Source organism: Telopea speciosissima, chromosome 6 (genome assembly GCF_018873765.1).
Source record: "Telopea speciosissima isolate NSW1024214 ecotype Mountain lineage chromosome 6, Tspe_v1, whole genome shotgun sequence".
In the NCBI taxonomy this organism is placed as follows: Eukaryota; Viridiplantae; Streptophyta; class Magnoliopsida; order Proteales; family Proteaceae; genus Telopea; species Telopea speciosissima.
The window spans coordinates 52,099,870-52,119,767 of record NC_057921.1 but is presented as its reverse complement, the minus strand read 5'-3'; the positions used below and the strand labels follow the sequence as shown (position 1 = coordinate 52,119,767).

Here is a 19,898-nt window from a genome sequence, read left to right as displayed (position 1 = left end):
GATTAGGCCTTTGTCTTTTGTAGCTGTAAGGAGTGAAAACTAATATGATCTACAAACTAAGCTTTTTTATGCTAATTGAATGTGGGAAAAAACTGGTTATTCTTGTCTACTTGATGGGTCTTTAGCTCAAATTGGTAGAGCACTTGGAACATGAGCATGTTCCAAGGGTATGGTGGTTCGAATCCACCAAGGCCCAAACTCCTTTGCTACAAAATATTGGGACCGTTTCGTATATTATAGGATTCTTTTTAATTATATTTTATTCATGTAATGGATGATAATGATAATTATTGGATATGAACTCTATTATCTGTCATTTTAATTCAAGATTAAATGTATGCAAATTTCTTCATAATTGTTTCATTTTCTAGCCATAGAGTAGCCAATGTGATGATAGGATCTATCTGAACCAAACAGTTTTTCATACAGATTCAATCTGAATCCAACTGATAGAATCAAGGAAATCAAACAGTTTTTCATATAAATCCAAGTAGAATCCAACTGATAAACTCAGGGTAACCAAACAATTTTTCAGGATGATTCAACTAACAGACTTAGGGTAACCAAACAGTTAATCTGTCAGGACAATGGATCCATTGGTGCAACACCAATTGGTTCCTCACCAATATCAATGCAATCACCAGTTGGTTCACCGAACCAAACACGCCCTTAGGTGTATGAGAATGGTTCTCATACGAACCTGATCCAGCCTCCCTAAGTCTATAGTCTTACGGGATGGTACTTGAACTAGGGGTGTCAAACCCTAAATTGAATTGGTTGAACCCATCGAAATCAACCGAAAAAGCCAAAACTAAACTGAATTGATTCTTTATTCAGTCGGCTTTGGTTTGTTTTAGTATGGAACCGGTTGAAAATCAGATTGCATCGGATCAATTGAAAATTACACCAAACATGGATAATCGGAGCCAAATAGAATTCGAACCAATAAGAAATCGATAACAACCCAAAAACCATTAAAAGAACATATTGTTCCCCCATAATTATGTATATATACATGGCAAATCGAACCTAAACCGGACCAAATTTGATATCAAACTGATAACAACCCGATAAGAGAAAACTGAAATAAACCGAATTCAAATTGAACCGAAATCAACACATTCTCTTATTGGTTTGGTTTCAAATTCAACCCTTCTCACCCCAAAACCGATTCAGCCTGACTAAAACTCTACCAAACGGCGGATTAACATCTCTAACCTGAACCGTCATGTTTACCATGGTAACATTTTATCACCCTTTATGTCAAGCTGAGGCCTTACACAAGATTGCACTTAGTATCCATTGCTCCCAAAAATAATTCACTGACTTTAACAATGGGTATCGGGATCTATATTAATCTCGGTTGATGATATCGATGCAAATCAATCGTATCGGATGATTTTACCCTTAATTTGACTTTTTTTTTTTTATTATTTATGAATAAAGGGATGATCTAGGGATGATCTCGGTGCAACGATAATGTTGCTCCATTGTAAGCCAATGGTTGCGGGTTCGACCGTTCAAGTAGGAAAACAGCCTCCCCATGAAAGTCCTAGCTCCTGTTCAGCCGTAACGGGAGCTGGACCGTTCAGTCCCTGTTAAACAACAGCAAAATCAAGGGTGGGATGATCATTTCGCCACACCATGAGAGAATCCTTTTCCCCATGAAGCACCACAAAACCATTCCACTGTCGGTGAATGGCTTGAGAAATATGAACTGTCAAAAGTGGGAAACAGTGGGGACTAAAAGAAACTCCTTTGAGTGCTGTGTTGGCACGTGTAGGGTGAAGCGTCAACTTCGCTTCATTCTAGGAAAATTATCGCCCTCAATACTGGAGGCGGTCAAGTGCGCATCATGCGACTGGGGCACCGCCCATGTGTGCACAGTAGGGCAATAAAGATCCTTCATTCAAACCCAAAATTCTAATTTTTCTTTGTTTCTTTCTTTCTTTATTAACCTTCTCACTCTCCAAACCTCACCCACGAAGATGCATGCCTGGTGGAAGGTTCCTTACCACAAAAACTTCCTCATAGAATCAAAGATTCGTGAGGTTAGCTAATCTTGTGCTAACAATAGCTGCCTAATGCAGTTGGTGAACTGTGGTGCGTTTCATGCCCATGTTCACTGAAACGCACCACAGTTCACCGGGAGGTCTCAAGTTCAAATCTCCTGGTTGTTATCTTACTTAGTTTCACCCACCAATGCTTAATGTTCGTTGGATTAGCATCCAAATCAATTCCCTTTCTTAGTTTGGAGTGGTGCATCAGAACGGGCCAGAGTTTAAAAACTCAGAATCGAGATCTAGATTGGTTCTGGCCGGATCGATGATGCATCTATATGAATATGCCTTAACCCTTGTTTTGGAAGAGGTTGCCTAAGCTGTATCAGGCCAGAATCAGGATCAGCCTCGGCCAATTCTAAATCCAAATTGATCGATCTAATCAATTTGATCTCGATTTTTGAAAACTACAACCTCGAGGTGTCATTGTCCAGCATTGATAGACCCAATCTTAATCGATCAGTTGAAGCTCAAGACGAACCCAACCGATTACTAAACATGTCAAGCTCAAACAACTACTAATTAAGAATAGAGTGCAAGGTAATCGGCCCAATAGTCATCCGAAAGGGACCGATTGAATACTGTGACCGTTAGATATAGCTGACCATTTACAGTCTAATTAGTCTTTTTAAGTCCATTTAGCCATATTATAGTCTGTTCAAAGACCGTTCATAGCCTGATTAGTCAATTAGCTCATTTACTGGCTGAATAGAAATGTGTCTATGCCCTGGCTTACGAGGTCGATTACCTATTTAAGGCCTTAAATTGCTGAAAATCGATTAAACCCGACCGAAACCATCCGAACCTGACCGGTTGACACCCCTGCTTCAACCGGCCACAGGCCAGCATTAAAATTATCTTTAGAGAGAAAGAGAGAGATGGCTTCATATGCACAGGGGCTGTCGTTTCCACGAAGCTAATAAAAACGATTTCGTCTTGGACACTTCTCCTCCACTAATTCCTCCTCAATAAAAACTAATAAAAATAAAAACAAAAACAAATTAGAAATGATCATCAAGTCTCGATCAGTCTGATATAGTTAAAAAGCGTTTCAAATCTTCTAACCAGAACCAGACAATGTAATTGATTAATACCTAAGAGATCATATAATTATTAAAATCTTATACTTCCAGTAAAGCCACTCTCTTTAATTTTTGAGTTTTGACTTGCTTGCCACCCTTTGCGGATGCTTTTTTAATTTTTTTTTGGTTTCAGATAGAATCTTCCCCAAATATATAAAAATTAAAGCACAAGTAGTCCAAACTCCTAACTATAGTTTGATCAATTTATTGATTGTAACAATTAAGCTACCCTCCTAATATTCTCTCACTCTTCTTAACCAACAAAATTTTTCACTTTTGTTGTATATGCTCTGCAAGTGCAGTACCTACATCCATCCAATCACTTGAATTGCATATTTGCATGTAGACAGGGAATTTTTCTCTAAAATAATATGGATTTATCATTTTTTTTAAATTTTTGGAAGGGGGTTAATTTATAATGGGAAAAGAAGGCTGCCAAGGCTGTGCGGAGCCTGTGCACAAACACAAGAAGGATGAAATGATTGCCCCCCCTCATGAAATGAAAAATCCTAACCTTGTTGGATGTCCTTGCACACATTCTCATTGACTCCCGTACTGGTATAAGGGTCATGCAGTCTGGGAGGAATCCCCCTCCCATTTATAATTTAGCTTTGAGAGAGGGTTCTTTCAACAAATGATATAGAGGAACGTACCAATGAGATGCAATGAAACTAAGGATTTTAAACTTGGAATCATAGATCGAATCAGTATCTGTTAATTCCAATTTGAACTTGGAATTAGTCCTAGAAATCCAGAAACTGGCCCCTTGGATCTGAAACCCAATGATTCAATCCCAAAAAACCCTAGAATCGGCTGCTCTGAAGCGCCCAGAATTGGGATCGACAAAATCAACCTATCCAATTCTAATTTTCAAAACGTTGGACAGAATGGAGGTCATTTCATGTGAGGATGAGAGACATGGATAGCAGGTGCTAACATACCCTCCCCTAGCAGGTCATAGAATAATTTCCCTTCGTCTTTTTAGATGAAACCTTTTTATTAGGGTAAAAGATCTGTACTTGGTGGTGTTTCCTATGACCTCTCACAGGGCACTGTGAGATGACGCCTCTACCCCCTGGGTAGATACCCAGGTGTGCTCCCCTATTGGCCCAAACGTTAGTGTAGAACCATGCGACCAAGTAGAAATCTTTTACCCTATTATTATTAAGGGAGAATGTTCTCTGTGCCGCAGCATAGGTTGCGCCCAGGCACATGGGCAGCCTGTGCAGGGTGGCAGGGTGGTCATTGCGCCCATCCCCATGTGCCTGACGCAGCCTGCGCTGTGGCACAGAGAATAGCGTAAAGAACAAAATTTGCCTATGTAAAAGTCCTTAACAACTACATTGTCGACAAAATTTCAGTACTAACAAATGTTTGTGGCCCATCTCATTTTAAGGAGACAATTCATTATGTATAGGGTTTTTACCCATTTTTCTTTTAACCCATTTTTCAACAATTCTTTTTTTTTTTTTTTCTTTCAAATAATTGTTAATGCATTATCCTATCTTGTGAAATTACCAAATTAAATTGAAAATTAACACGTAATTAAATGGACAAAACCCACAAAATTTAAGTACTAACAAATGTTTTCAAGTGATCAAAAAGTCAAGGTAACTCTATCCATCCCTTTATTTTTAAAAAAAATTTTATATTTTCACTTCCCACAAAGAGTATTACTATTACCTCTATATTTGTACTGCAAAATAAAATGAAAAAAAAAAAAAAAAAATTGGGTAAGAGAAGAGAGACAGATAGGAGGACGAAGATACTTTATAGGTACCCACGAAAATGATATAAGAGAAAAATGAAAACTCATAAACATATTACATATCTAGTTTTAAAATTATTTATTTTTATCTAAGTTTGAGAGGTATTCCTCTATCGACAGTGGGTTTCAATAATCCTCTCCCATAACTTCATCGTTTCATTTTTGTAAATTGGGACGACAATGCTTCTCCTTCATTAATTTGTCATTTTCTTTGAACTTATAATCTTGCTAAACAACTTGGTTAGTCAAGATAAAACACAAATCCCTAGGCCCTTCTCCACCTCTATTGGGACCTCATCTGGGCCTGGAGTTTTGCTTACTTTCGTCTTTCTTAAAGCTTCTTTTACCTTAGTTACCCTAATTTTGCGTATATAGCTACACAATATGGTGTCAGGATGAGTAATACAACCTTTTAGGGGCATATTACCCAAAAAATCTTCATTAAGTAGGCTGTAGAAATTCGTCTTCCATCTATCTTTAATGTCCTCATCCCTTACTAATACTCTACCATCATCATTTTTAATATATCTAACGTGATCGAAATCTTTAGTCTTCCTTTCTCTCATAAATCCCTAGGCTCCAACGACTTGCAAGGTACCCAAAAAGAAGAAAGCAACTTGCATGGATTCGATCTTCATCTATTTATAACTAATAAATGCTATACTATGACCTACTAAACCAAAAGGAGAACTTTTGCCTTTTTATTTTTCTTCAGTTTTGGGTTGGTGGTGCATGGCCGGCCGATACGTTACAATTTCCAGTGGAAGCATCAACTACTTTATCAACAGTTGCGCCGGATAGGAACCGTTACGTACTATTTACACGCTACCCTCTCTTCTTGATTCTATTGGTGACTTTTGGGGCACAAGATACATTAGCCCCAATAACCGAATTAAACTTTTCTTAACTTTGTAATGTGTGGGAAAGTGGACGATTTGCCAATGACAATGTCATTTTCTCGTGGAAACCGATGAGAAAACTATTAGAAAATTACCTAACTAAAATATCTTGACCGTCCGATGACAATGGTTACAAAAATTCTCAACCATATAGATTTGTTTTCTGGAGTGGGGCCCACACGTTGACGGACTGACTCTGCATGTGCGAGAAAAGAGAAGGAGAAATATTTTCCCTAGAAAATCGAGTTTGGACGGCGGGCGTGGCATAGAAAGAAAGTGTTTCTAATAAGGTAGTCAGGGTTGTTGCTACAGTGCGCTGGGGTTCGGTAGTTGTGATTCGGGCTTGGGGAGGGAAGGGGGGAAGGAAGGCTTCATTGGGAACTGGGTCACTGTGACTTCACAATTCCTTCTTTTATTGTTTTTGAAAAGTCCAATTCCTGAAGTAGAAAGTGAGAGTTCTTAAAACCAGAGTAACTGGGCAAGCGCGCGCGCGAGAGAGAGAGAGTGGTATTGTACTGTGATTTCTGGTTTTGGTGTCGTGTTGGGAGTGTGAATTGCAGAGGGGAAGGGTTCTTTGAAGGGGTTTTGAGATCTCTTTTTCGGCTTCAAAGGGAGGAGAGAGAGATCGAAGAAGGGGAAGTAGTCACACTTTGTATTCCTTTTTGTCTTTATTTTCTTAGTAGTTTAGACTTTAGAGTTTGGGTTGTGAAGATTAAGGTACTTGGTCACTTCATAGCACGCAACCTCAAGAGAGCTATCATGGGTACGTGCCTTTTCTTCTTCTTCTTCTTCTTCTCCTCCTCCTCCTCCTTTCTCGTTTTCTGTTCTTCTATTTGTGTTTCGGGTTTCAGGTGCCCTTTTCTGCTGAATTCGTGAATTCGTTGCTTGTATTTTTTTCTTCTCTGTTCCTAATTATTAGATTTGATGCTATTTTGCCGCTCTGTTCGTAATTGGTAGATTTGCTGCTTTGCGTGTGGGCTTCTCCGTGTGTTTTATTTAAAGGATTTTGATATTTGCCTCTTTTGGTTCAATGGTTTCGATATACGGAGAGGTTTATGGTCTTCTTTAAGTGGTTTCCTAGATTTCAAGAATTGGATTTTCCCAAGATTAGTGGCTTCATAAATCGAGTTCTATGTTGTTTTACTGGATTGGACGTTCTGTGCGATATTCTTTTATTATTTTTCTTTACAATAATTGTTTTCCGATTCGTGACTGGTGAGCTTGATTCTTTAATTCTGATCGAGTGCCTACCAATTTTTTTGCCACTTTGTTCAGAGACTGAATGGAGCTCTTCATGGGACATGGATGACGAGTATGAGAAATTTATTCGAAGGATGAATCCGCCCAGGTATGTAATTTGTTCAATTCTTGATGTACCAGAGACATTTCAGCTTCGGTACTGGAGATTTACTTCTCTCTGTGTTCAGGGTTGTAATTGATAATGAAGCTTGCAAGAATGCAACTGTTATACGGGTATGTTCTTTTTTAATCCTTAATTACTTTGCCGTTATGCTTCCTTGGATTTTTCTTTGTTGCTGATTTTTCGTGTATTTTCTTTTTCCCATTTGATATTGAAGGTGGACAGTGCAAACAAACATGGAATACTTTTGGAAGTTGTACAGGTTCTTACGGATCTGAACCTTATCATAACTAAAGCTTATATCTCCTCTGATGGAGGTTGGTTCATGGACGGTAAGATTCCCCACTCCCCGTCTCCTTTTCTGCTTGTAGACTACCCTGCTATGCTACTGTGAAATGCCTTGTGCTTTGCCTCTTTATACTGTAAAATAATTTTGTGTGATTCCACTTCCACCAGTTTTTAATGTTACTGATCGGGAAGGAAACAAGCTTACAGATGAAGGGCTTCTGGATTTTATTCGTAAGGTAAGTCACACACTCACACTCACTCTACTGATACTTTACTTGTTTGAAAAATTACACAACACACATGTCTAAAGTTTCTCTACAGTCTCTTGGAACAGATTCCTGTTTTGTACACACATTGAGATCTGTAGAGGTGGAAGCATCAACGGACTACACATCTATTGAGCTTACCGGCACCGATAGACCGGGGCTACTCTCTGAGGTCTGTGCTGTCCTCACTGACCTGAAATGCAGTGTGGTCAATGCAGAGGTATGGACACACAACACTCGAGCTGCAGCCGTGATGCATGTGACCGATGAGGCGACTGAGTCTGCAATCACTGATGCACAGAGGTTGTCTAAGATTAAGCAACTTCTTTTCAATGTATTCAAGGGTAACAACAAGAACAGAGGAGCTAAGACTGTTGTTTCTCTTGGGAGCACTCATACTGAGAGAAGGCTTCACCAGATGATGTTTGCTGATCGGGACTATGAACGATCGCATGATGATCCCCCAGATGAGACGCTTAGACCTAATGTTACGGTTGTTAATTGGTACGACAAAGACTATTCGGTGGTTACAATTCGGTGCAAGGATAGGCCTAAGCTCCTTTTCGACACAGTTTGCACTTTGACAGACATGCAATATGTGGTTTTCCATGCAAATGTTGATGCTGAAGGGCCTGAAGCATATCAGGTATGTCACATTTTGTGTGTGTGTGGGGGGTGGGGGTGGGGGTGGGGGTGGGGGGGGGGGGTGGGCGGCGGCCGTGTGTGTGTTTCATTTACAATTTATCCCCAATTACTTGGGATTAGGCCGTTTGATTTGAGTTTGAAGCCAATTCCTTTTTCATTCCTATTTAAGGAGTACTATATCCGGCATATAGATGGGTCTCCAGTCAATTCAGAAGCAGAACGGCAAAGAGTGATCCAATGTCTTGAAGCAGCTATAGAGAGAAGAGTATCAGAGGTAGGGTCATTCTTTCATTTACTCACGTTTTTTTCTTCTTCCAGGATTTCCATCATTATAACTGAACAACAGAAAAAAGAAAAATGATCAGAATCAGAACATTAAACTACGGCACTGTTTATATGATCATCTGAGCTGAAATTTCTCATATTTAAGTATTTATTTGTGTAAATGATCTGAACTACAATTGATATGATGAAACAGCCTATAAAGCTATATACTGTTGTATCACATAGTTTATTTTGATGCCTTGCTTTATACTAATTCTGATTGTGATTACAGATTAGTCATTCTTGTGTCGTCTTTCTTTCCACAGGGTTTGAAGCTAGAATTGTGCACAACTGATAGAGTTGGGTTGCTATCTGATGTTACTCGCATGTTTCGTGAGAACAGCTTGTCAGTCACAAGGGCAGAAGTGACAACCAGAGCAGGCAAAGCCCTCAACACCTTTTATGTTAGTGATGCAGCTGGAAATCCTGTCGATGCCAAGGCAATTGATTCCATCCGCCAAGCGATCGGCCAGACAATACTCCAAGTCAAGGGCAACTCTGAGAATTTGAAATCACCACCACAGGAATCCCCAACCAGGTTCCTCTTTGGTGGTCTCTTCAAGTCCAGATCTTTCTGTAATTTCGGTCTGGTTAGATCCTACTCTTGAGGTGGTTATTCCAAGTTCTTAGAATTGATTCCAGTTGCTTAAGGTGCAACCATGTAAATACAACTGTTCCATTCCACTGCAAGTTCCATGGCTAATCATCACAGTATTAGGTTGCTGCATCATATAACCATTAGTTGATGCCTGCACACATTCGCAAAGTATGAATCAGTTGAGTCCTGTACCAGTAAATTCACCCTTTGCCCTGTTCACCAGAGTTGTAAATTTAATGATCTGGATGAATACTGGGGGAGGTTCTGCACTGTTTGTATATATAATGTAAAACATTTAACCAGCTCACAAATGCAGATTTTGTACATAATATAGATTCCTATCTTTTTGTACTTTGTCATTAGCTGTCTTGAATCAGTTGGAATTGCAATTTTTTTTTGATTGTGGTAGTGACTGAAAGAACAAATTTTGTACAGAATAGTGGCAAGCCCAGAACTTTGACAGGTGTGATAATGGATATAGATCAACCAGGGCCAAGGAAGAGACAGGGGAACCAAACAAAATTTGAGAATTGGAAAGCTACTTTACCTATCAAGTGATGTTATGTTTCCTAATCTTGAATTGGTCCAAACTTCAGATTCCAGAGTGTGAAGATCTGTATAGATTTGGTAAGACTAGTCCTCCTGACAAGTTACAAAGGACAACACTCCATCCATTTGGAAAGTGAAACTGCGATCTCTTTTGACTTTTGAAGATGGAACGATTGCCGTTGAAAGTAGAACCAGTGACAGCCAGAGTGGGAGGAGATTCCTTTAAAAAGACTTGAAAACAAAACTGCTTACCCTTTTCTGAATTTTGATTAACCCCACCACCTTCTCACCTGTATCATCAACCACATCAGTATTGGGTAGCGTGCATGGAAGATTGGAGCTGGTGGGGTACCACCACGTGGCTTCTTCTGTTTGTAGATACCCGAGAGTTGGGAGCTAGATACTTTTTGGTTGGATGGTAGCAGGACCGATGCCTTGCGAATTTATTCTCACTTCCTTGAATGCTAGCCGTACATCTGGCATGATAGAATAACTGCAAAGGTGTGGGATTAGATAGTCGTAGATAATTTTTATTTTTTGGGTGGATGATCGTTCACAAGAACGTATAGTAGATTTGGTGAGATGATTGTGTTTGACATTTGTGGAGCTACCCAAAGGTGTGGCTCAGTTGGCAAGAGAGTGTGCCTAAATCAACATATGTCCTGAGTTCGACTCCCCTTATCACTTTGGGGCCTGCCCGCCGGCTTCTATGGTTGTCATAGGATCTGATGCTGATCCAGTGCATGTGGGTAAGGGCATGTGAACATACTTGGGGGACTAATCGGACCAAAGGTTTAGACACCCTCGTGGCCTCATTAGCCCAAAAAAATAAATAAATAAACATGAGATCATTATACATAAGTGTACATGTGTGTGAGAAAAATAGAACAAACCAAAAGAAGGTATGAGTCTCAATGACACATAATCGTCATTTAGATTAGGGTCAAGGACCCACATATAAAACTATTGACTCTACTTCGAATTGGTCCGACTAAAGGTCTAAAGGTTGGATTCGTGTCAAGTTATGGTCTAGAGAAGGCGTTAGGCATCCCAATCCACCCGATTAAATTGGACTTCAATCCATAGGTATGCTAAATATACCAAATCATTAGAATCATGATACTTTGCAAAGTAATATACCACAAAGAAGAGAACTAAGAGCACTCGCCTCTATCCTACCGTGCTACAATATTAAAGTACCCAAAAAACATGTACTAAACAATATAAACCCCATGTTAAGCTATTGTATACCCTAGAAATTACAGAAACGCCACTCTACGTCTAAAACATGATATATCATCAACCAACATAAAAGGGAAAAAGTGTGAAAGAACCAACATCATGTACAAATGATACCACATATAATAAAATGAGTAATAAAATTCATACATATAAAAAGCTAAAAATAACCAAAGGGGTGTTGTTCTCTATGCCGCAACGTAGCCTGTGCCTAGACACATGGCCTGCCACTCAGGGGGGCAGAATTGTCATTACGCCCACTCCCATGTGTCTGGGCACAGCCTGCGCCACCGGCACAGAAAACATTCTCCCATAACTAAAATACACCTATATGTAAAAAACTAGCTTAATATATTAGGAGATTAGGGAAAATAGCACCAAGGGATCTTGGCCCAATGTGACATGATTGGTGAAGAAGACATCATCAAATCATTTTATAAAGAATTTAGCTCTTCTTCGGGAGCCTAGCGCGCCCAGGGTGCTGCCAGCCATTGGGCTGTGTTGCACACATCCCTAGATATGCATCGAGATGTGTGCGACACAGCTCAACTGTTGGATGCCCTCGGACGCTAGGCTCCTTAGAGATGATCCTGATACACCTTTACCGGCACGTGGGCGCCAAAACGTCCTTCTATTTGACTTTTAAAACGTACGAGTTAGGTTTTCCCTGGTCTTTCCGGTTTCCAGTTTGTACCAATCGTACGCCATACGGCCATATACGTACGTGCGCTCTACGCACTCCAATCAAGCTCTTTCATCTCTTTCCCGAAACCCGTTTTGAGGTTTCTCTCGTAACTCCTTTTGTTCAACGTTCAATCTTTTGAGTTCGAAGGTGAAACGACGAAAGCCAATCCATCCAGAAGAGTGTTCTTCCATTCCATTGTTTGCAGGTATAGCCCCTTTGAGGCGTTCGACTCGTTTTGTTTTTTGAATTCTTACTAGCGCCTTTGAACTTTTGAATCTTTGGATTGATTGAATTACCCTTTTCAATTTTCTATCGCCTGACCTAGTATTCGTTCTAATTTGATGATGTGGGGATCTCCTTCTCTTTCTCTTCTCCCCCTCCCTCTTCCGATATCTTTCCATTCTTATTCGTTTTATTTCTTTAATTCTCGGTTTTTTTCCTTATTCTTTGAGCTTTCATCTTTTCTGGTTATAATTCTTCTGTGGTTGCCATAATTGCTACTCTCTGTATGGATTTATTGGTATTGTTATCCAGGTTTTCAGTTTGCCATTAATTTCAAATTCCGCAAACCCCTCCCGCACTCCCCCTTCCATTCGCTTGGATGATTATGCTTTGCTTTCTATACTTCTGAGGTTGGACAAATATGTCGTATTAAAACGTAAAATTGCTCGAGTGAAGGTAATAGAAAGTTATCCGAAGATAAAAACGACAGGCCTTTTCTTGCTACTGATTCCTACGTACGAGTTTTCTGCATGATTAGTCCTTCTCTGTGAACACCAATGAGAAGCCCATTTTCTGGAGAGTTAGTTTAATCTGTTCTTGTGAGTGCAATTTTTAATGTGTCGTTGCTTCAATTATTTGAATATATGCTGCAGGAAACGATAAAAAAAAACACCCAAAAAAAAAATATATATGTTGCAGGTCATGGAACTTTCTAAACTAGTTTTGCTATCCAATTAAGTTGGTATTGATGTTGTAGTTAGATAATTTTAAGATTATAAAATTGTATTTAGATAGTGTTTTTTTTTCCTGTTTAATTCCAGAATAGGTGTATTAAAAATGTTTAGATCATACAACAGAAAAGAAATCTGCTTCATGTCCTTGCAAAATTTTTTCCCTATTCCTCTTCCTTGCTGCTTCTCATTTTATTGAGTCCGTTGACCAATAGAAACCAGAACTGAAGGGTGAGGGCATAGCTGTCAAGGTGTCGACTAAGCGGGCACCGTGACAACTAGGGTCACCTTGGTCGCCTAGACAGGCACCTTGTTGGTGTTGTGTAAAATGTGGTTCAAGCAATTTGGAGCGGATTCATTTATGAGCCATACCCATAAAATTTCTAAAAAGGGCCACTAAAATTGTTAATGTCATGCTTCAACATCCCTACCTAACCAGATAGCTGTTCCATGAATACATTTCACTTCTTCCTCTCTGCCCCTTTCTCCTACATTTTAACGTAAGCCTGCTTTGATCAAATACCTTCTGTTGTTAATTCAAACCAGCAGATTGTGATTTCTCCTTTTATAACTCCTACTTTTAAATTTTTTGGTTGGCATATTTATATATCTTTTTGAGCTTTGCCCCTACATCTTTGCTTTTTGGATTTTAATAACAAATACACCACTCACACTTTATCTGTCTTGTTTGAAATAAATTTGAAATAAAACTTACACCCTCATCCTATTTAAATGGTGAAAAACCTTATAAACTAAATAAAGTGATACACGTGTTCATTTCCTTTCTCTAAATAACTGAAATTTTCTATATTTTGTACATTTTTTTTAATATCTATTAAGCTACTTTCACCAAGCTCACAATAAACTTAATAGTTTGAAGCTTTTCAAGTTTGATGCTCTAATGCGCCATAACTGCTCCATACTTCCATTCCATATTCTGGTTACTTAGGTTTGCTCATTCAGTTTATGTTTGAAGTTCATAGTCATGTTACTGATTGTTCATTCTGTTTCCAGATGCTTTGGCAGGTGATTTAACCATTTTAAGTATGAGTTATGTAAACTTTCTCGAAGGTTGGGTTCAAGTGGAGAGGATAAATATTGCAGTCGAGTGTGGGAATTTGGTGTGCTAACTCATTTCAGATAACTTAATTGCTGGGAGATGCTGGAGCTGAAGCAAAAGCTTTCTTCTGCTGATGGTAGCCCTTAGTAATAATTCTATTCCTTATGCATATTGTTGTCTTCCAGAAGCATAGGGGTGGAGCAAAGAATGTTTAAGGGTCAATCTACAGGAACACATACTGCAGGGAGAACCCTTGGAAGGTGCAAGGAGAAGGAGAAGGAGAAGACTGATGCAGTTGTCTACATTGATATTGACCCTGATGATCTATCCGATGTTGTTGTTATTGATGCTCCGGGGTCCTCTCAATTGAGAGGACATGGTTCTAATATATTCAGAAAAGACAAAAGTTTTCCTTCTGGGAGTATTATTAGCGTTGATGATGGTGATGATGATGATGAGAGTCCTGGAACTGTTCGCGAAAGTGGTGGTGATCTGAACAGTGATGCCACTTCAATTAGGGCGTCTCAATTTGAACCTTGCCAATCACAGAGCTCGAGGACTTACTCTGGGAAAACAATCTCCAGAAATCGTTTTACTTTTAGTTCCGATTCTGAGGATGAGTCATCTGAAAGTGACAGTTCTGACTGTGAGCTTATGGAGGGTTCTTTTGGAAAAATTCGTGATCAGTGGGAAAAAGCCTCTTCGAAGAAAAAAACATCAGACGATGTCCATAACTCTCAATCTGTTGTAGAGGAGCAGGGTTGTGGCTCTGGATCCGTTTCCGACAATCAAAAGGATGATGAAGTGGAAAATGAGTCCGTACAACAGAAAGCGAATATGTCTTCCTATACAGGCTGTGAATTCATCCCTGTGGAGAACTATTCTCTCAATCCTGAGGGGAACAACCCTGTGGAGGATTTGGATCGAACAGCTGTTAGGAAAGGAAGTCCTTCATGGAGCAAATCTCCGCCACACGAAACCAATCATTCTGAAAGAAAGTATGATCTTCGGGGGAGAAGACCTTTTTTCTTCTCTCAGGAACAGGTTGATGAACAGTTTAATTACGAAAGTGCCTTTTTCCATGATAAAGAGGAAAATGTTGCTGAAGAACCCTGCTGGTTCAAAAATCAATCTGGCTACGTTTCACATTCCTATCATGGAAAGTTTAATTTCCAGGATAAAGAGGATTCTTTGTGTGACTCATTTCAAACACAAGTGGATCAAGAATTTCATTTAGACAAAAATGTAAGGATTCAGACAAAAACTTCCTGTTGCAACGCTCAGCAACCAAATGACACCAAATATGACACAGCTAATTTTGAGGACCAGGAAAAACCAGTTTCTGGAGAATCTTCTTTTTGTGATTCTCAACCATGCTTTGGGAAACACATCAATGATTGCCCTGAGGACAGTAATGGACATACTCGTGGGGAACATTTCTTCAATGCTCAGTCAAGGAATGACTCTGGAATCAATCATGATAGGTTCAGTTGTCCGGACAAAGTAAAATCTGTTTCTGATGAATCATCCTTATGCAACACTCAACAAGATGGAACACTGGTTGAGGACAGGAGATGTTTTAGAAATGATGCTGAACCTGATCCTGAATCTCTTTCTGAAACTCAACTGCAGGATGATAAAAATCCTTTGTTACATGCTTTAGATGGCAATTTTATGCCTGATGTTCAAAATGAAATAATTAGTGAAAGAGAAAAGATCAAGGAGACTGTTGAGTACAAGTGTGCAGTACAAGAAGAATGGGCATCCAGGCATCGGGAGTTACAAATTCAGGTTTGACTTATATACTTGCTTTACTCAGCAATTGGTTATTTGGAGTGATTTTAGGGTGCTTCTTGTTGTTGCCATATTGGTGAAGTGAGAAGTTGTAACCTTCTTTTGATTGCCCCTTGTCTTATTGCCAAAAGTTACTTAAGGTAGGGGTAAAAAAGAGTTTTAAAATAATTTGAAAGTGACTTATCATTATGTCATTATTGTTTGTACATTTTTTGAGTACACATGTGAATGATAGGATTTACCATCATTGAGGAAATTTTGTTATACCAAAAGGGCAAAAAAAGTAAGGTCACAACTTTTCCACCATCCTTGGTTACAACAATATTTTCTTATGATTTTATATTTACCTTTTATTATGTGTTACCACTTACCATCTTGTTGAAGTTACTTAAACACCATATTGAGACACAACTTCATCCTGAGTAAGAGTGTATCCCCCTGTACAGTTTGCAGGGTAACAAGGAAGAAGAAATGAAAAGCCCCAATTTTTTTTTGTGGGAAAAGTGCACCACTGTATGGATGAAAAGATCATCCAAAAAATCATCTCTTAAATCTGCAGCCAAGCGCTGCCCTAGAGCATATATCCTGTTAAAATATGAGGACTGAAATCCATCTTTGAATCCCTGTAAAATTGTTAGAACTTAGGTTCCCTTGTGCATAGTTTTTGATAAAATGACCCATTTTTTATGATAAAGATTTATTTTTCTGAAGCGTTGGTGCAGGTGGTAACATGTTCAATAGATAGAAGCAGTCTATGTGTTCCTTTAAATCTGCTTGCTTTTATTTTTATCATTTTTTTGGGTACTATAGAACTGCTTGCAGAATCGTTGTGATTAGTATTTCTGAGGAAAAGTTTATGTATTTATGAATTCTAGTGTGATGATGCTTACTTTTACTATTATTCCTCGAAGTCAAATTTCATCCCTTATTTTTGACATTGGTACTTTTATTATCTATTCAAAGACATACAATGCCCTTGTTTTGTTTAGTAATTCAACTCTCACTATATGAGAGTTTTGATCCACTTGCAGATGAACAATAGAAATGGAAGTATTACTACCGAAGTTGGAAGTTAACACTTCTTCCATAATTTGATGTTGTTTAGACAATGAGAAATCGGATCCCTTAATTTTCAGAAATCAAGTTAATGCCTTTCAGATTGAATATTATCAGATGCTGAAGAATGTGGTGGAGAACTGTCAGCAGAACCAGAGCATACACAGATTAAAAAAGAACAGTGTGGCGCCTCCTTTGTCTCAAAGCAAGTTCTGCAGGCATAGGTGGAGCTATTAGAGATCCAATCAAGGTTCGAGATTTCAATTTTGACCAGGGTTGTGACCATGGTTGAAACTGAAATGTAATGTATAACGTCGAAATTTTGATCAAAATTTGTTCTGTTAAAAAAAAAAAAAAAAAAAATCCAAAATGGCCATTTTAGTGGTAAAACATTTGAATTTTGCCTTGAAAATTCAGGGCAAGCCTATTTAAGCGATATTACACATCTTCAAACCATTCAATTGGAAAAAATAAAACACGAAAAATGGTAGTTTGGCTTCGGAACCTAGGTTGCTAGTGTATGCAGTAGCCTACTGTAACCTTTCCCTTATATAATAATTTACACATAATTTAGGTCTTCATAGAAACCAACAAAATAGGAAGCCTCTAGTATTGTAGGAGGATTTCTTACAACTTAAGTCTTCCTTCAAAGTAGAAACTATCCTAGAACATTACAAAATAGAAGCTATGGATGGACTGTAGCATTGATCACTTGTACGGAACAGAATATGACTCTTGCTCCTAATGCATTCGTCTGTGTAGTTGATGTAGTCTGGTTATGAAAAGGAATCAGTCATATCTATACATCCCTACAAAATAGAAAGTAAGAAGCCACAAAGTGAACCCACAATCCCCATAGTAGCTGGAATAGCTTTTAACAAAATATCCTCCACTCAAATCTCCTGTACATCTTCTAGAATCTCCTCCGAATCTCCTCCTTATGATCTGCGTCAGACTCCATTCAGGCTGAAACTTGACATGTGAGAAGGGGACTTTGGAGTCTACATGTACGTAAAATTTCAGCACCATCCAACCCTGCCACATGGCAGAAATAGGTGACTGTCCATACTAATTACTATAGCATGTGTGTGCCCCCCAGTAAATCCTGCTTTGTTACAAATTTATTGATTTGGAGAGCCAAGGGCAGGTTAGAGAGGAAATCCAAATTTATCCTAAAACTCTATATTCAGCTGTACAATTCAAAATGATGATGTGTTGTTTGAATAAGATATAATGATTTGAATGCTCTCAAGATAACGAGCATTTTATCTGATCTATTGTTCTCGATCCCTTGTAGGCAGAAGAAGCAAGGCGTTTAAAGCAGAGAAAAAAAGCTGAAAGTATGCGTCTTTTAGACATGGAGAGAAGACAGAAACAACGTGTGGAAGAAATGCGAGAATCACAAAAGAAGGTATTCCTCAGTACTTTGTTCATCTAGTATTTTATTTTTTCCTTTGCAACAGCTATACATATTCTCTATCCAACCATCCCTTCTCTTGAAGTTTGTTGGTGACTTTCTTTTCTTTATATGACTCCAATTCAGGATGAGGAGACTATAAACTTAAAAGCACAGCTTCGTGTCAAAATAAGAAAGGAGCTTGATAGATTAGAACTTATGTACAATGATATGGCTTCGCTACTCTCTGCCTTAGGCATCAATGTTGGAGGTGGTCCCAATCCGACGCTTCATGAGGTGAGTTGCATGTGTTCCATGTTATTTCTTGATTATAATTTTTAAGTGTAAATAAACGCCTGCAAGAATCTCCCAAAGGCATTTGAATACCTCCCAACTTAATGTTCTTGTGCTACTTAGCTAGAACTCAGGAAGCACTTAGCTGGTTGAGCATCATGCTATTCATTGCAGAATTTTTGTTTTTGCGATGCACCATTTGTATTTCTGACATCAAGGCTGTTTGGCAGTATCATTTTGCACAAGGTGTTTGATTGTTTGATACAGCTTGTGTGAAAGCTTCTGTAGTTATCTACTTATGTTACAGGTTAGAGATTTTAGTTTTTTGAGCCACTGCTACTTGCTTAAAGAGGACTTCATAAAGATTTATGTCAAATGATGGTTGGTCCATCTCTGGTGGTTTTTTTAAATACAAATTATCATATTCCCTCGTCAATATTTCAGAGTCCAAATTGCAGAACTTCATCTAGTTGATCTGGGGCCGCTGAGAACTCGAGATGTATGAGTGGCAAGACTTGGAAGGCTAGAATCAATAAGTTCAATGAACATAGGACTAGCACAGTGGTAAGTGGCACAACAAGAGCAAAAGTTTATTTAAAGGACAACGAAGGACAGTGATTATCTGGGTTAAGGTGTTGAACAGAGACATGAATACTTTTTTTTTTTGGGGGGGGGGGGGGTTGTTGTGGGAGGATGGTTGAGGATGGTCCTTGGTAGGAGTCTTCGAGTTAGAAGCAGCAATGACTATGACAGAATGATTGCAATCGGATTTGAGTAGTGGTCTCTAACCCCGAGTACTTGAGATAAGGTTTACTGGGTTTGTTCTAGGTCCCCCCCTCCCCCTCCTTTCTTGGTACTCAGTTGTATCAGAAAATTTCATGCATGTAGATTTCATTATATGTATCGTTTTATTGGCTTTCCTAGTAATAATCTCCTTGGTTAACCTATGTACAAGGCTACAAGCCATTATTTGTAATTACATCGAGCATCAAATACCTTCTTAGTGAGACTGATAGACACTGTATCCTGATGTCTGCTAGTAATGTAATTCAGAGACAATGTTACTTGCCTTTGTTAGATGGAATGCTAATTTGAATGGTGTTGTAAATTGTGGCTGCTTTACTAATCTTTTTTTTAGTTGTTGGTGCACTACTAAGTAGTCTTTATATTAATGCACAGGTAAATGCAGCTTATAGACGAGCGTTACTAAAATTTCATCCAGATAGAGCATCGAGAACTGACCCCCGGCAACAGGTTGAAGCAGAGGAAAAATTTAAGCTTATATCCCGCTTGAAGGAGAAATTTCTACCGACATTCTAACTTAGAGATCTGCAACTGTTATAGGTAGAATGATATTTTTTTTGGGCTGGGGGGGGGGGGGGTTGTAAATAGAATGAATTGGTGGGGTAATTTTTGTTCCATGACGAGGAGAGTACCCTTTAAACATTGAGTGTAACAATGGCCTACCTTTATCAGAATGAAAAAGACAAAGTTGGCCCTTTAGCACACCTTGTATTGAATTTCTTGCGTTGTGAAACCAAAACATTGATATCTGGTTCATTTATATATGGGAGTGTTTGAA

The 19,898-nt window shown here is 38.8% G+C and overlaps 2 protein-coding genes across 3 annotated transcripts; both read left to right on the top strand.

Moving 5' to 3' along the window:
- Positions 1-6,509: 6,509 nt before the first annotated feature.
- LOC122664701 (ACT domain-containing protein ACR4-like) lies at positions 6,510-9,379 on the top strand. 2 transcript variants are annotated; one of them, XM_043860648.1, is made up of 8 exons: positions 6,510-6,572; positions 7,085-7,157; positions 7,237-7,279; positions 7,384-7,501; positions 7,626-7,693; positions 7,779-8,369; positions 8,538-8,642; positions 8,959-9,379. In XM_043860648.1, exons 1-8 carry the CDS (start codon positions 6,569-6,571, stop codon positions 9,298-9,300), a joined length of 1,344 nt encoding a protein of 447 aa, XP_043716583.1. In that variant the 5' UTR covers positions 6,510-6,568; the 3' UTR covers positions 9,301-9,379. The 2 variants fall into 2 exon arrangements, with proteins under 2 accessions (XP_043716583.1, XP_043716582.1); XM_043860647.1 differs by having other exon boundaries at positions 7,237-7,282; positions 7,387-7,501.
- Positions 9,380-13,690: 4,311 nt separating this feature from the next.
- LOC122665913 (dentin sialophosphoprotein-like) lies at positions 13,691-19,705 on the top strand. Its single transcript, XM_043862041.1, has 4 exons — positions 13,691-15,567; positions 17,924-18,037; positions 18,170-18,319; positions 19,496-19,705. Exons 1-4 carry the CDS (start codon positions 13,984-13,986, stop codon positions 19,634-19,636), a joined length of 1,989 nt encoding a protein of 662 aa, XP_043717976.1. The 5' UTR covers positions 13,691-13,983; the 3' UTR covers positions 19,637-19,705.
- Positions 19,706-19,898: the final 193 nt, after the last annotated feature.

What these genes read in the sequence shown, in the direction of transcription:
- LOC122664701 (XM_043860648.1), top strand. An exon ending in TTCTGGATTTTATTCGTAAG is followed by an intron (nt 7,694 to 7,778) that starts GTAAGTCACACA and finishes GTTTCTCTACAG; the next exon opens with TCTCTTGGAACAGATTCCTG. An exon ending in TAGAGAGAAGAGTATCAGAG is followed by an intron (nt 8,643 to 8,958) that starts GTAGGGTCATTC and finishes TTCTTTCCACAG; the next exon opens with GGTTTGAAGCTAGAATTGTG.
- LOC122665913 (XM_043862041.1), top strand. Translation starts at nt 13,984, where the DNA reads ATGTTTAAGGGTCAATCTACAGGAACACATACTGCAGGGAGAACCCTT. An exon ending in ATCGGGAGTTACAAATTCAG is followed by an intron (nt 15,568 to 17,923) that starts GTTTGACTTATA and finishes GATCCCTTGTAG; the next exon opens with GCAGAAGAAGCAAGGCGTTT. An exon ending in TGCGAGAATCACAAAAGAAG is followed by an intron (nt 18,038 to 18,169) that starts GTATTCCTCAGT and finishes ACTCCAATTCAG; the next exon opens with GATGAGGAGACTATAAACTT.